The 17,433-nt window shown below is 43.1% G+C and overlaps 1 protein-coding gene across 1 annotated transcript in view; it reads right to left on the bottom strand.

Moving 5' to 3' along the window:
- The window catches only part of MAGI1 (membrane associated guanylate kinase, WW and PDZ domain containing 1), a 358,453-nt gene that overhangs the window by 14,113 nt on the left and 326,907 nt on the right, over nucleotides 1-17,433 (bottom strand). Inside the window, exons 14-17 of the mRNA XM_074152607.1 lie at nucleotides 15,535-15,751; nucleotides 6,702-6,793; nucleotides 5,413-5,605; nucleotides 2,063-2,356 (exon numbers count right to left, since the gene is read on the bottom strand). Coding sequence (XP_074008708.1) covers nucleotides 2,063-2,356; nucleotides 5,413-5,605; nucleotides 6,702-6,793; nucleotides 15,535-15,751 — 796 coding nt within the window. The remainder of the gene's footprint in view (nucleotides 1-2,062; nucleotides 2,357-5,412; nucleotides 5,606-6,701; nucleotides 6,794-15,534; nucleotides 15,752-17,433) is intronic.

Raw genomic sequence — 17,433 nt, 5'->3', positions numbered from 1 at the left:
TTAAGAAAAGGACCATGAGGTGAGAGAACAAGGTTGGAAAGATGCAATGAAAACTGGCAGAAAGTGCTAATATTAGTTGCAAATGGTGGGGGGATATTTTTTTTAAATTATTTTATTTTACTGTGATGTTAGAAATGTAAAATGTAGAAATAGATGTATTTCTCTTTCTGGAAATGCAAAGACCCATCCAGTTGAAAGGCTCTTTTGAGGGTATGAGAAATGAGTTCCTACTCTATCCAATCCACGGGACACAGAGGACAGAGCCCACACCAAAGCGACCAAGGTGGGTTTTAGAACCAGTTTGGCCCATCTCTAAATACTACCCATGAAAGAAAAAAAACTACAAAGAAGGTCCAAAGCAAGCACCACGCAGCAGAGGGAACGTATCTCATGCAGAGTATTAGGAAAAAGCTGAATACACTTGAAAAAAATTAAAGGAAAAACAGTCACAGATCAACAGATCTCCATGAGGAGCCCCTGCACAGAAAACTTCCAGTTAGCGAGTATCTTGGGCTACAGCAAATGCAACTCTTTACAACCTCAGGTCAAAGTTTCTCTGCAGAAAAGAGTTAGAGCACAGTCTTCATACAGCAAAAGTTATTTACACACACACATTTGCAAATACTTTCAGAAGATAAAAGGTTTAGCTTAAATTCAGTTTAATCCACATTGCATCACACTGTTGTGTTCTGGCACCAAAAAACCTATTCTGGAAGAGCAGTTTCCAGCAGCAAGGAAAGTGTGAGGTAGCCTAGCATCTGAGAACTGACAGAACTCAATGCACCGGGTCTACACTAGATATTTCCCCCTTGAAATCTCTCCTGTGATCACTGCCGAGAACAGTGTTAGAAACGGCCCATTCTACATCAATACCAGCAAAGGAGACGATGCTCCCTTTATTTATTAGTAATGGCACTGCCGATGGGCAGCGGCAGGAAATTTCTGAGAAAAAAGCCTAGAAAAATAAGCGGCAAAGGCCGCTTCTTGCCACATGCACCTGCATGCCCCAGGTGCATTTGAGCTGTACAGTGATACTGCAATCTATTTTGTCCACCAACCACAACCCTGCTCTGAGCGGTAGCGTGAAGATGGCCAGGGCACTCGTCTTTCCTTTTCCCCTCCATCCCTATCACACGCCACAGACTAACAGGGAAGGAACATCTTTTTCCCCTACAAAGTATAAGGGGATGCTGCCTCTTGCCCTTTTGGAGGAGACGGAAGGGGAAGAAAATAGCATCTCTGACTGGTTTCCCCCTTGCAATGACATTTCTGCTCTAGAGCAGCTGTTCTGTGCATACTTGCAGAACCAGCTTACAGACACCTCTTTTGCAGCAAGACCTGGAAACGGGTGTCTGCCTAGCAGAAAGGACTGTCTTCAGAAAGAAACCATCACCAGTTCTATTAGGGCAGGATATTAAGTGTGATATCGCATGAATTTCATTTCCCCCGACTCTGAAGAAATGGATTTGGGAAGAGGTGGAATGGATCAAAAACATCCTGGTTTTTTAACAGTATTCTCCATTTTATGCCTCAGCAGCAAGCACTATTAATTAAAACTTTCCAGCTATCAGCATGCTCACCCATAATGAGGATCAGAATAACCCTGACTGCCAAAGAGAAGTTAATCAGTTTAAGCATTACTGCTTTTAAATCAACTGGCTCAATTCCACCATCAGGAGAGATATTTCATTCCACCTGCTCCATTTCTGAATTAGCAAACACCATCACTGGGGGGGATCCCCAGCTGCTCTTCTGAGAGCAAACCCCAGAAAGGCATCCAGCGAGGGACAGCCAGAGCTTCAGGGAGCATCAGGAATTGCCATCGGTGGCATTTTGGCTCTTCAGGATGGGATTTCTCATTTTGCTTTTCTCGACTCAGTGCTGAACAAAACCCAGGAGGCAAACACCTCCAAGTCTTGGCCTCCCATTAAGCTATTAATTACATTAATTAGGGCATGCTCACAACTTTTAATTAAGCAGATCCCCACTCGCCTCCTTGCGCTACAGCGCTCAAATCTGCGTCTCATTCGAGGGCGAATTTCAAAAAACCCCCAAGACTTACCGAACGTCGTCCCCGCCTCTGGCCTGCTCACCGACGAGACGATAACGAAGCCAAACCCCTCGTTTTCACCGCGGCGGATTTCCACGTCGTAGGGCTGGACCACAGCGCTGACGACACCGCTGCCCCCGCCACCGCCGCTGCCGATGCCACTGGTGCTGCCGCTGCCCGAGCTGACGGTGTTGAGGGAGTTCTGGCTGCCCTGCGGCGTTCGCTTCTCCTCCGTCAGCGAGGCTGGCTGGTTGCTGCTGTGGTGGGAAGAGGCTGGGGATGGGACTTCGTTCTCTGCCTTGGGAACTGGGGAGTTAAAAAAAGACTGTCTGAGCAAACCCCATCATTCAGTGCTTGAAGAGTGCCATCCACTGAGAAAAAGGTGAGAAAATAAAGCAAAATCACCTGCTTTAATCCATAAATCATGGCCAGAGTGACAAAGGACTCTGTCTCCTTTCAGATGTCACCACCAACAGCTCTGTTTGGTGATGGCACTGACCACACATACTCATCCTCTCTGGCATATGGTCCTGCAGCCAAAGCCTTTCACTGCTGAACCACAGCAGCAGTACAGTTAAACCAGTGCAATGCTGCGCGCTTGGATGCTCTGTGGCATTTTAAACTTGGATTACGTTAGTTCAAAGGTGCCTCCTTTAGATAGCACATCCCCAATTCAGTTATATACATGCAACTGTGTATATGTGCACATGCCACGAGGAGAGAGAGTAATATCAAATACCCATCACTCGACACCTGTGTATTTTTTAACTCAGTGCTATCAGTTGCTCTGATTGCCTTTGGTTAATGTGACCTTAAGTAATATAAAGCAAAACAACTTGTGAACTAAGCTTTTCTGGATGGAAGAACCAGCAACTATCATATGTAAGGTCTGGCACAGTCGGGGGAAACCATTAAACATTACTAACTTTAAATTAATATTAAACAAGTGTTTAACAGAAACTGAAGGTGGAAGTGGTATTAGTTTACAATCTAATCAGCTACCACAAGGCTTGAAGAAATCTCAAAAAAATCGCTTAGTCCACACTCTGCTCGAGTCAGGGCCAACTATACTTACTGTCAGTCCTGACAGATGTTTGTCTAATCAGCTGTTAAATATCTCCCCAGGCAATCTATTGGTTGCAATATCGAACTTAAATCTTCCCTGCTGCATCATAAGGCTATTATTTCTAGTTCTATCTAGCAGGCATATGGAGAACATATTATTCCCTTCCTCTTTGCAGCAGCCTCTTAGAGTCTTGGGGAGTTTAACACCTCCTCCCCCTTCTCTGCTTTAGGCTAAACAATCCCAATTTGTTCAATATTTCCTTGCAGACCATGTTTTCTAGAGCTCTCCTTATTCTCGCTGGTCCTCTGGACTCCCTCCAGTTGGGCTCTCTCCAACTCAAACATGTCTTTCTTGAAGTGCTGGACCATATTGCAGCTAAGCCATCGTCTGCTGGGAAATCAGGAGAGTTCCCCCTGCCTACATCCCAGCACTATATTTTTCTTCACCTGAGGCAACCTCAAGTTGAAGCTTGTGGCCCACAATAGCTTCCATTTCTTGCTACTCAGCCAGTTCTCCACAGTCCATTTGCACGGCTGAGAGCAGCATATTGCACTTGTCTCTACTGAATGGCTGCCTCCATTAATCAGGTCACTTTTCCAATTTGGTGAATCAAGATTAAGTTGAAGATCTTAAAAGCAACAAGAAAATGGATTCCAAACAGAATCCAAACCTGTTAATTCTACAAATTAAGAAATCAGGAGCATAAACCTTCCCCAATATTAATCTCAAGACATGGAGTACCCATTTAGGTACTGGCATACAGATGACAGGACGAATAAGGGACCAAAATTCAAGAAAAGGCTTCTACAAAGTGATGCCGGAATTTAAAAGCCTGCAAATACAAGGTGAAAGAAGGGATCCTGAATAATTTATCCTAGAGTAAGTGTCCACATTTGAAATGATTCAGAAGTAGCTCGGTCTGGAGTAACAAGCCCCTGAACGAAATACCAAGAGATCTCTCATGCATCTAAATCTTTTATGGTAATTTCCAGCCTGGAGGCTGGAAAACCGGATAGAAAATCTACGCTCAAAAACAATACCAGAATTCAGCTGCCCTTCCCTTCCTCCCAAAGCTCATCTCCTAAAGCTTCTCTCATGTTGGCAGCCCTTTATGAGGAATGAGAGAGGCTGCTAGAGGAGAGACATAACCTGGCATTTATTCCATAATGGGAAGGAGGAAAGAAATGAGAAGTGAACATTTATTTAATATTGTGCGGAAGGAGCTTGGCCCTGGATAAGAATACCGAGCTATTTTAGAGGTACTTTTCTAGTCCTAACTTCCACTGCGGGCCTAATTTTCAACCTGAATGTTATTTTGATGCTCTTTAAGATGAAAGTACATCACTGCCTATTTTTCTTCCAATGCTTAAACTTGAAAAGCTATATAATATCCTTTCTTCTGAATAAGCGATCTAAACCAAATCCCACACTTGAGCTCCCTAAACGGGCTCACAAGAAGGGGCAGCACCACAATGTTACTCTCCAATATTAAGCATAAGGTTGCATGTCATTTAGAAAGCTCATGCCCGTGGCTTCACTTTCTTTGCTACCAGGACATTTTTCTATCACTAATTTGGGTGCCACCATGCAGTGTCACCTCCCTCTGCATCTTTGCCTTTCTGAGAGCTTCTTTTTTGTCTGTTTAGACCGTACGCTTGTGCAGTGTGTGAGCAATGCCCACCACAACTCGTAATACAGAAGTCTCTCTATTACAACCAACACGCACGCCCTGCACTACCAGAACCAATGACGCTTACAGTTTTGCATCCTGCGGCAGTTGACTACGTGTTGCAACCTCATTTGAAGCTTCTCCTGTTTCTGGGACCTCAGCCACCACACACAAATGCCCTCACTTGCTCTCTGCCCTTGCCTCCCCTCCTGTGGACTCTTCAGCATCTTTTCTCTCATTCCCAGTTTAAGGGTGGCTATCAGGCAGCACAGTTATTTTGGGAAGTAAACAGAAAACACAGGCAATCAGGCAAAGTGTCTGTTGCTGCATGAGTCAACCTAAAAATGGTATGTTGCAAGTGAACAGTTCCTCATTTTATCAAAAACTTTCAGGAAGACCAGGGAACCCAACTGAGACTGAGAGAGTCTTGACTGGAAACAAAATATTTGAAAAGTATTTGATCAAGAACAAAAAAAAGACTACGAATAGGCAAAAGAGGAAGAATAACACCACATCCCCTGAGTTTTCCCAGTATTACAAGGAGGAGCTTTTTTTTCTTTAAACCTTTTGCTGAACAGATGGAGTCTGGCAAGAAAATCTACCCCTGCAGAGCGACCCGCAGCCTACCTGTGTAAACCACTTTGCGCCTGACGGTCAGATTGACATGGCCTTGTTTGGCCGCCTGTTGCATAAGCTGGACGACAAGCTGGTGTGATTTCCCGACAACAGGCGTCCCATCCACGCAGATCAGTTCATCACCCGATCTCAGGCGGCCGTCAGCATCAGCAGCACCCAGCGGTACAATGTGACCGATGTAAATCTGATGGATTAGCACAAATGGGAGAAAGGAAGGAAAGGAAGGAAAGAGAGGAAGGAAAAAAGGAAGGCAGGAAGGCAGGCAAGGAAGGAAAAAAAGGAGGGAAGGAAGGCAAGGAAAGAAGGCAAAGGAGGGGAGGCAGAAAGGGAGAAAGAATGAATAGTGATAAATGAGAAGTAACTCAACAGCCAGCCAGAAGCAAGGGGCACTGGTAGTTAAACACAATTTAGTAGGGACAAGAAATTCTTGACAAATGTCTGCTGGTCAGGAAAGTTGCTCCTGTGAAAGCAGCTCCATGTGAATATAGCCACATCGTGAAACTGTAATAAATTGACATCTTGTTTCTTTAGGCGGTCCATTCACTCTAATGACAGATAGCCTTGGGAAATGTGTTCAACCAGACGGTGACCAGAGAGGCAGACGGTTAAAAGCACTGAGGGTCTTGTGAGAGAGGCTGAGATTGAGTTATCCTTTCAGCTGCCTCTAGGGTTTACAAGCTCCGTACCACTCGCCTGTCCACCAACTCACTCTTGGTTTATCTTCAGTGAGTTCTGGGGAGTTACTGTAACATGAGAGGAATTCATGGCCTCTCTTTCCATAAATGAGCAAAATAATTTTGGCAGGGAAATATGTGGAAATTTATGCTGTCCCTATGTAGCTTTGACCTGTGCAGCACATGAAAGACCACGTGGTTTTAGTGGGACACCTTCCACAGGCATTGGATTTATGTTAAAGAAGTTAAGAGAATTCAAGGAGGGAATTGAAGAAATTCAAATTCAAATTCTTCAAAAAATTGAAGACACAAACCTGACCAGGATATCCTTTCCTCAGTGTCCAGGCAATTTCAAATCTATGTGTTTTCATTTGGGCTATCACAAAAAATAGGTAATAGCAGGGGAAGCCAAACACGTTTCAATTATGGGAGTTTTGGTTTGGTTTTTGGAGGGAGGGTGGGGAGGAGCTGCAGGATGTAAATTCATAGCCTGCTATTTATTTTAGTAGAGATGCCACGGTGCGGTTCTGCACATCTGTACATGCTACCGACGTGATTCTGAAACGTGTCACGAGTTAAAACAAGACCACTTATAGATGTACTCACAGGTTCTCCAGGCTCATTTCCACCTAGAATCCTAAATCCAAAACCGGTTTCCTTTCTCCATAGAAAGATATCCTGCTCTTGGTAATCTGGAACTGAAGGGAAAGAAGGAAAATTTAATTTTAAATCAAAACCCCACACCTTTATACCCAAATCTACCCAATCTACTCTGATGTACATGTAGAGAGGTCTGCTGTACAATTTTACCCTTTAAATGAAAGAGTCTTGAATTTTTAGACATAATTAAGAACATTTATAGGTTTAAATACTAAAGGATAATTATTTAAATCACTACTAAAAATTATGCGGTGGTTTCTACTTTCTAGGTGTCTAATTGTGACTTGCCATTTGTTTATCACTATAGTATTCCCTTCCATCAATATTAGCATCGTTACCCAGTGTAAGAGCCTCTTCCAAATCATCAATAAATAAATGCGTACAAGAGAGAATCACTCTGCCAGAAACAATACAGCTGCCTCCCCTTTCAAGGGAGACAAAAGAGCCACTTGTTATAACTTCTACTGTTTAATTAACTTTCACAAGCACAGTTTGCTATCTGTCTACTGACACTGCTTTAAATAACTATGGGACAGATCCCCAGTCGGTGTAAAACAGAAAGGCTCCACTGAAAGCAAAGCAGCTCTCCTGACTCTCGCTTGCTTGAGTATGGGCTCCGCAAAACCACTGAACAGACAAAACCAGCTGGAAACATTAAAAAGCTCAACCTTACTTACTCATTAGTATGGAACGCCAGCAAGGTTTTTACAATGAATATTACATACAGTGAAGTACTAACCTTGAAGTGCGGTTGAACAGTAATGTTTTATATTAACGTATTCATGCTTGCTTTCATCCCTTTTTTAAAAATGCAAAATTAATTGCTAACACTAAATCATATCAGAAGACAACTTCAGGTTCATTTAATATTTATTGGTTAGTATCTGCAACATTGACTAATTTTGCAACGATCCCCTCCCAAAATTTATAATTAATGATAAGAAAAAGCTGTTCCTTTACAAGTCAGCTGCCTGAAACCAAAGTGTATCATTCAGGAGTGTAATTTAAGTAAGTGCATGTTCGGACAGGGAATGCAACAAATTTAATGAAACATCATCTAATTTTCTGTATCTATGAGCAGATAAACTGGTTGCTCTCCATCGACACCAGTGATTGTCAGACTGGGCCCTAATTGCAGTTTACACTGTTGGTGCCCGTTGCGCAAAGGCTCAGGTCTAGTCATCTGGTGCTTTTCGGTGTTAAGACTTTTGGTTAGTTCTGGTGCTCTCTCTTCAATGGTTAAACAGATTAAAAATATAATACGAATTTAAGATCTGGGAAAACCAAAAATTAAAAGAACAGGAGAGTTCTAAGGCACAGATGTCTGCTTTGATATTTTCATTCAAACTGGTTTTAGATAGAATATTTTCACATTTTAATTACTTGCAGTTATAAATGAAGCTTAAGACCTGTCTATGTTACCTTGACTGAACTAGAGGGTAATTTTTGTCTGGATGCAATTACAAAATAATCAGGTGATGACCGCGCTGGAAGCCTGCGTGGCTCATCGGTTCAGGCGAGCTGGCTGAAGGCAGCTCACCACCATACAGACGCGCGGCACAACAGCACAACTCAGAGAATGAATTAATTGCTGTTTGTCGCTGCCTTCAGTGAGGGGGAGCCTGAAGAGCAGACACATTCGCAAGCGCCTCTCCAGCACTTCGCAGGCTTTTTTGGCAAAGGCTGGCCCCAGCCAATTAATAGCGCGTGTTGGAACTGTCAGAGGCAAAATGGCTTCTGCAGAGAGCTTCAGCGTGGGCCCGTTTCCTCGGCATCTCTCAACACCTTCCCATTTGTCAACTCTCCAGCCACACTGAACGATGCCTTATGTTCCTGGTTCGGGTACCAGATAGCCAATTAACGGCCGCTGGGGCTAACGGCAAGCCGAGGTGTAACGGCGGTGTCAAACCAAAGCAACAAAAAAAGACAAGTCTATACCCAAAGAAGCAAGTTCATGTAAAGCTCCTTCCACTGGAAGGGTTTCAGAGAGATGAAACACAGATACAACAAACATACAGACAACACACATTGACACAGCATGAGTACAAACTGAACAAAACTCCTTTTGCCGCTTTTTGTGCCCACTCTGCAGTTCAGTGATTCATTGGCACAGCCCAGGAACCCTCATCCGCCTCTGTGCTTCCATACAGCTGAGGTGGGACCCCCTGTGGCTCTCTGTACTGAAGAATTACTTCAGGTTCTCCGTTAATTGGTAGCGCTTCAGAGGAACCACTTTCCTTACTTAAAGGGAAAATTTCATGGTGATGCCGAAACTTTGTTGAAAATGAATGAAAAATGGCTGCTAGGAGTCATTCATTGTATCTTTGCACCTTGACCTGATCTCAAGCATGTCCGACTCTTTCTGAGAAAAATATGTACGTAGCCCAAATGGGTAAAACTTGCCAGTCTGACGCTCATCCTGAATTAAACCAGAGCATTTGGAGAGCATCGCAAAAGTGGTAAGAGGAGTTCTGCTGGGACCGTGAGGAGGAATGGAAGGAGAGGCAAGTACCATAGCCCCGTCGATGAGCCATGTGGGCAAACTCATGAATGAAATGGGAAGATGATGCCCCCCAGAACCCCCTACGAAATTGGCCGCTGGCCAGTACACAGTAAAGCAGGTACTTTGCAGCTTTGTGGCTAACCTTGGCGTACGGCCCTGCCAGACTCCCTTGGTGATGAAGAGCCCCCCGCCACAGAGCAGCAATGACACCAGAACAAGACATCACAAGACACAGATACATTCTCGGCACAGTCTTACATTCTCCAAAACTCGTGGAATTGATTTCTCTTTCTCTCTCACCCTTGCTCAGTCCAGTTGCAGGCGAAGGTGACATAGCTGTAATATTAATTTTACAATTTTGCAAAGCTTAATGTATCTGCTTTCTTGTTAGTTCATTTAATTAATTTTGACTGTATGGGTCATGTTAGGCTTTCATGCATAAATTGTTAAGGTTATAGCTACCATGGATTATGACATACTAAGTTTCACATCTATTTGCACATGCCTGTGTACATGTGGATATATAATACACACACATATGAACTTATACATTTATGCACATGCATGCAATTATATTTGAAGAACTCTTTTGTTCTCCTCAGAGGAAGAATCTCTTTGAGAACACCTTAAAAATACTTTTCTACAAAAAAAATTCCATCATCATGACACAGTCGTTTTCCAAATGGAAATATCTTTTTCTAATGTTAAAAGAAGTTCTAAAATACATAGTGATGAACACAGTGCTTAATTAGAGGTCATTTTAATCAAACTTTCCTATACAAACTTTAACAATTATCTTACAAGTTACATAAAAAAAAATCGGCCCAGTGTGATATCAGTTTCAACAAAAGATGGATTCAAAACTAATCAGTACGAGTTTGCTTTAGTCACCAGCTCATTTGAGGCAGCAGCACTTTCAATGACTCATAAGCTTGGCAAAGTACAAAAGTTTTAAGGCCCAGATTCAGCAAAGTATATAAGGACAAGTCTAAAATGAAGAGTGAATAGTCTCACTGAAGCTCATGGAGAGTTTCAGCGTTGAAAAGTCTTGTGACTTAGCCATAAACCTCATGAGATTCCATATTTGCAGGAAAGCCCTGTTTTCTAAACTATCCCACTGCAGGAGGATTCCGGTTTTTCTGTCTTTTCCTTTTACTCAACCCTTCTGGTGGCATGCAGAGCTTTGAAACAATGGCTTCAGCATGTTCTTGATGAGATGACCAAGTTCTGCCATGGAGGTTTGGGGAAGGTGCGATGTCTTGACTAAGCCATGGACCAGGCTGGTCCAGACGAGCACCAGCAAAGTCTGCCCATGACCCAGCTCTGCTGCACCACGTGCTGCGAGTGCTACGGTCTCTTTTAGCAAGACATTCTCTGAGGGCATGGACACATCTGTGTGCCCAAGTGTACGACTGTAATGTTTGCCTCCTATTAATATAATAAAAGGACATAACCCTACCAAAGGGCTTTTACTATCATCTCTAAAGTCAGTCTGATCAGAAGGCGGCCGCAATTTCCTGAGAGCATTTTTCTTTTCTATTTCAGGAAGAAAGTATCTAATGTTTGGTATCATTGTGCAAATATTTTTAATTCTGTGTAATTGCTGATGAGTGAACGCTACACACTGGGGTCAAGACTTGTTTGTATTATTTTAATTAGACGTGGGGAGAGAAAATCCTACCAAATAAATTATGTGCCTGAAAATAAAATTCAAATATTAACGATAACTTAGAATATTTTAAAACCTTTAAAAATTATCTATCGTGTTCTGCTTTACTTTTAATTAAATGCTTAAGCCCTTCAAAGGGATTCATTAACACATCTGCAATTCAGATTAATTCATTTTGTCACTGCTGTTTTGACAGATGGCCATATGTAGGATACGGTATTTTGCAAAGCAATCAGGCCACATGAGAAAAATTTGACAACAGATTGCGTTAATCTTTAAGGAAGTTTAATAATACATTGAAAAATAAAAAACGTATTATAAAAATAAATTTTCAATAAAACAGTGCAAGAATTCAGAATTGCGGTTCTCTGATAAACTATTCAATTGCTGTTTCTCTCACTGAGTGCTCTTCATGTGTGTCATTCCTGGATCTTGGAACCACTTCAGTGCTTAAACCTTAAGGGTTTGTCCTTCTCTCTGATTCATGTGCACAACTCCCACTAGCAGCAATGAGTTGCCCAGAAAAAGGAGCTCAGGCAGCTAAAACTTAGCACCAGCAAAGAGTGCATTTGTTATCACCACCAAATGATATGTTTTCAGATTCACTTAACACAAAGCTGGCTATTCTCAAAAGCCTTAATCCAGCAAAGAATTGCGACTCTGGGCCAGATTGCAGCAGAGCATTTGAGCTCAGCTTTAGCCTTAAAGCATCCGAGGTCCCTTTGGGTTTACAGCTTGAAAATTAGCTTCCTTGGACCGGAGCCCAAGCACTCAGCACCTTGCAGGCCTCATCCCCTCACCCAGGGGAGCTGCATGTGAAGGAACTTCAGCTGGTATTTGTTGAACAAACTTGCTGTTCTCATCTGCTGCCACTCAACAGACATAGTTATGGAGCCATTGCTTAGCTTTGCATTATTAATTCTAGCTTAATTTTTCTTGTCTATTTTCTTTTCCTTCCCCTAAACAGGCAACGTCTGTGGCTCTCCTCTGCAGAATCTGAGCACTTCCTGATATTAAGATGCATTGGGTATATATGAAAAAAAATACATGCTTTTACAAAATTATGGTTTATCTGCTGCTTTTGAACCAAATTCTGCTCCACCAATGGCTTCAGTGAGACAAGTCACAAGTCAAATACAGTCCTTTTTTATGAAATACTGATCCAAAAATAGTCAAAGAAAGGAAGAACATATTTTCCTAATTCTGAAAAACTAAATGTTGCCTGTGTGCTTTCCGTGTCTACATTATTATTATTAATGTTAATCACAGTGGGATGCACTCCCAGTGAAAAGGCAGTAGGTGGTCATTACAGATTCAGAACTTTTTAGAAATATCCTGGAGACAATGTACTCATATACTGAATGAAACCTCTTTATATTATTATTTTTAGATGAAAAAAAATTCTGTCTGGGCTGGGGCTAATGAATTCATCTTTTTGTGTCAACTGCTCTTGAAAAATTGCACTGTGTTCTCTTTGTACTCAACCATTTCACAAATAGGATGAAATAAAACACTGAAGATGATCTAATGCTCTAAAATTGTGTCTTTTTTAACTTCATCATATACTTCAACACAAAGGGTTGTTGCTGTTTTTCAGTCCACTTGTCGGGGATTCAAAACCCTGGCTCTCAGAACATTTTATAATCCTTTTCAGGTTTGTTAAAATTTAAGGCCATGAATCAACAGAGAGCAAGCCCCAGCCTGGGCATCAGGAAGAGCTGGGAGAGCTGAGCTGGGACTCCTCAGGCAGTGGGGGCTTCAAGGACCCTCCACAAGCCCCCATTACAGGATGCATCAGCCAATCTCAGCACTGGCACTAGGGTGGCATCCTGCTGCTGTACATCAGGTACACATTCAGTTCTGCTCACGTCTTCATCAGAAGGATGCAGAGAGAGTCACACCTTGCACCCAAAGCTATGGATGTCATGGGAGAGGAGATGCCAACCTCGGTCCCAAAGCCAAAGGTTGCTCAAGCAAAGAAGAACGCAATGATGTGACTGTATCACCGCAAGCCAAAGGAGGCACTGGAGTTAAACTGAACTGCAGCTGGGTAAAGACACGAAGAACAGAACATGTGGAGCAGACAGACAGTGAAACTGGAGGCCCAGGGAATGGTTTCTCCCATCCCGCACTTTGTGGAGCTCCATGTCAGCAGAGCTCCCTACGAGTGGCCCGAGAGCCACCCAGTCGGTGCTTTGAGACTCACAGGGAAGTGAGTCTCAAAGAGATGATTCACGTTCATAACAGAGCAGCCACCCATTGCCCACTTTTCAAGCAGACCAAACACAGGGAAAGAAACATGGTGGCTCATCCCTGCCTCCCAGGGCAGACAAGGTGCCAGGTTTCAGCTGTGAACCACAGTCTCCATTTATGAGACTGGTGACAGGGACAAAAGATGAGAGCTTGGTGAGGGAAGGAGAAGGAGCTGACCACTGGCCTCTAAATAAAACCACCCGTCACACTTTGGGATCAGACTGTGACACGAGATAGAGCATGTCCAACCGCCTTTTTCATTTAGACTATTTCTTTCCTGTTTTTCTTCACCTTTCATTAGGTGCAGCGAAACTATGTCACTAGATAAGAGTGCAGGTCAATTTCATTCCAGCTTAGGGTTGGAAATTCATAACCCTTCCTTGGATGCTTCTAGTGGCACATGCTTACAAGCAGACACAACCATATCACACTTCTGCCATTCTCCAAAAACCCTCTGTGAAACCAAGAAATCTCAGAAAACACCTTCCTGGGAAGGAAATGGCAAAGGGATGAAAATGTGGCAGAAAAACACTGACATTAGAACAGGTAGGTCTCATCTGGTAGAAGATGCAGGAGATAAGGATTGAAGCAATAGAATAGGATCAACCCCACTACAGATATGCTGGACCACAGAAAGGCGAGACAGGGAAGCTGAAGGGGTGCAGCAGATCCCAGTCTAGCAAAAGGCCCAAGCAGGAAGGATTGTGGCACAGAGAGAGATCGGGTGTGGGAAACCAGCAGGTCAAGAGAGAGTGAAAAAGTGTCTGGACGGGCTCTAATCACAGACAAGGATAAAACCTCTACAAGATACCTGCAGCCACCGAGGAAAGAGGGAGGACTTAGTACATGGTGTTGGAAGTGGACACAGAAGCGCGACTGCCAGCCTGTGCACTTCAGGATTTCTCCGGCTCAGCCTCAGGTTTTATCAGGAAAGACAGGCAGGAGTTAAGGCTGCTAAGCTGATACTAATGACTAATTAGTGTGAGTTAAACAGTTAATTAGAAATTAGCTAAGTAGCTGCAGGGAGTCAGAGGCAATGCCAGCACAGTGCCTATGGGAACCACGTGAGTTGAGCAAGGGTAATGCTGGTGCCATGGGACAGCCTCAGCCTTGACCATCCAGGCAGAAGAAGGAGGAGCTCTGCAGGGCTGAAGAGTCATCATCCCTCAGCTCTTTCCCCCTTTTCCTATTTCAACGAGATGCACGTGCAAGTTCCGTCACTGCACTTCTCCATATATCAGTATGGTCTGGCCCAAGAGCCTGGGGGTGAGCACACCTAATGCCTGGGAAGGGAAGCGGGGGAAAGGGAAGGAGCGCGCAGAAGCTGAGACACCTACAAACTGCATTGCTGAGACATTCAATCCAAAGAGATGCATCTTCAGCCAAGAAACTGTGACTCATGATTCAATTTTTCCAGGACATAAGATTTTGAAGTGATTCATTTGGTCAGAAAAAAACAAGTCCCACCATTTTTCATTCTGGGTTAATGTTCATTTCATACTGGTTTTATCAATTTCCAGTTAGCACAATGAAATCAAACTCCAGGTGAGACTCTTACAGCACCGAGACTCTGAAGCTCCCTTTTCTGTAACTAAAGTAACTATTGCTTTTGAAAATGAACCTAATACTCTAACCCTTTCTTTAAGAAGCTTTTACAGGTTCGATCATCTTCAGCAGTGCAATTAAAGCAAAGCCAGCCTGTTTATATTGTTTGCTGACAAGAAACTGATTGAAACCATATTTATAGACTTGGAGCAGAGTCAAAGCCCTGCTGAACTATTAGCCAAGTGTGCAGATTATTAACTGCCATAAAAGCCACTTACAATATGCATTTGATATCTGTATTGTTAAAGTGTCCACTCTGGTCAAAGTAAAATGGCTCAGCTGGATTTTTTCCTCCCCAGAGTGAGACTGGAAAAGCATCTGATACGAATTTCAGCAAACTAAATACTTCCCCTTCTTACTGACATTCCTATGCATATCAGACGAGTCTTAACCTCAAAAAAGAGTTTAGGATCTGGATAGCAAACTTCGAAACTCTCCTTCAGCCTAATTTAAAAGCAAAAATAAAAAAAAAGTAGGGGGAAAAACGGTCTTTAATTTTAAAGGGATTTTTTTTTTTTATTAAGCTGTGGTCTTAGTGCCCTTTCCTAGAGACGATCTAAATTCATTCCTCATCAGAGAAGAAACTGCACCTCTATAAAGTAGATATCACTGACAAGACAACAAATTAACAAACTAAAGCCCTGTATTTTCAACATAAATCTGAAAGATTCAGTTCTTCGCAAAAGAAAATATACAGAGAGCAGCTGCCAGAGCCGTAGCCCTAGCAACCACACCTGCTTCATACTCACGTCGGCTTTCATACATGCTCCTGGACTGGGCCCAGATTTTGAATGGATCTGGCTTTTTCTGCCCAGAACTGTCCGGTTGATCCGCAGCCGGCGCCTCTGCGGCGGTGTAGTCCGGCAGCACCTGGGTGCTGTGAACGGGGGAAGCGGTGTGCCCGCTGCGGTGGCTGGAGACGCTGTGCTGAGAACTGTTTTGGCTGTCTTTCCTTTCAAGTGGTTGCTGTAAGGAAGAAAGCGAGTGGAAAGAGAGAGAACAGACGGTTATTGGTCTTTGAGTGGGTGTTTTCCATCAATTTTTCTCTCTTCTTTGATCAGGGCTTCTGCATGCACATAAGTAAATATATAAATCACAGTTTTGCTGCCACTAGTTAATGCTGGCTACAGTTAAATTCCCCGATGACAGATTTTGATAGGCAGACTGACAGAAAGAGATATGCAAAACAAAGTCATTTATCATAAAAAAATATGCAGTTCTCCATCTCACACATAGACCAAATCTAAATCTCATTATAGGTTACTAGTTTCAGCACACTTATTTTTTCCTATATTAAGGCAGAGAAACTCTACTACCTTCTACTCGGATAACATTAGGGTCTAACTGCAAGAAAAAGAAAAAACTATCAAATTTCACTGTGAAAACTTTAACAGTCCCTCTGAAACAGATGCAAGCACAGCCCTTACTACGAAAGATCACTTTTCCTCTGCTGCTCTTGCATACCCCACACCACGGCTGGGTGGACAACAGAGTACCACTTTCATGTCTCTGCTTCCCAGAGCATCCCCAGGGTTACAGCACACCTTCACAAATGTGAAAATGTCTATTTGCAGTTTGATTTCCTTGTTTTAATTGAGCGTATTAGAACAGGAAAAAATACGTCTGCCTGAATTCAAGGCTTATTCAAAAGCAGTGTGTCAAGAGCTCTGTCTGCTCAATATTTAGCTAAGCGGGGTACATAATTCTTAACTCAAATTCACAACAGTGTGCTCAAATGAAACACAAGTCACATTTGCATAGTCAGGATTTGTACTGCTCAATATGCAGCAAAATCCTCCCTCAACAAGAGCTCCCCAAACTGTACAGCAAATGCTTTTTAATGCTCTTTTGAGATGACCTTGGGTTGGCATCAAGGTTGAGTCCAATCTCCCACCTGCTCCAGCCCAGGGAACTGGCACGTTCCTGAGGCTGCTGTGACGCAGAGGGCAGCCGGAAAAATAGCATCCTACAGGTTGTTTTTACCACATCCACAATTTCCCAGCTAAAAGGGGTCAGTCACTCGTACCGAGAAACCTCAGACAAAAATTTAAAGCCTCCTGCTGGCAGAGGGTACCCAAAAACTTTGCAACAGGAGTCTCTGGCTTTCAGGGACTTCTTCATCGAAAACCAAGCAGGGGGAGGGAGAAAAGCCAGTGGAAAACACAGGGCAGATCAGGGCGGGGGACGGCGGGGGGGCAAAACTGCAGTGCTCACAGGTCTGGGGACCCCCTCCCTTACTCTGAACGTGAAACCCCAGGCAGCCAATGCTCCATCATAGCAGGGCTGAATTAATTACAGAGGAGAAAGTCACCATACGGGAGTGCTCGCTTTTTGAGTCTGAACAATAATCTTTTCTGGTTTGTTTGGGTTCTTTGCATGTATTTTTAGTTTTACACTGAAAAAAACACCCCAGCTCCCATAGCCCAAATGACTTTGACCTCGCAGCCTTACATTTGAGTTGTTGATCCACTACCAGCACTTTTTAAAATGATATCTCGATCGACTAGAATGTGAAATCGCCTTTGTCCTTTAAAGCAATTTTGAACAAAGCATACCTGCTGTGATTACTCATCTGCAGACTTTCAAATACAAATATCTGAGCCAATTTCAAACATTTTTAGCTTTTTAAGTGGTAAAAGAAGCTAATT

This window comes from Numenius arquata, chromosome 8 (assembly GCF_964106895.1).
Source record: "Numenius arquata chromosome 8, bNumArq3.hap1.1, whole genome shotgun sequence".
Taxonomy (NCBI): Eukaryota; Metazoa; Chordata; class Aves; order Charadriiformes; family Scolopacidae; genus Numenius; species Numenius arquata.
The sequence above is the reverse complement of the archived record's forward strand: the minus strand, read 5'-3'. Positions and strand labels throughout refer to the sequence as shown.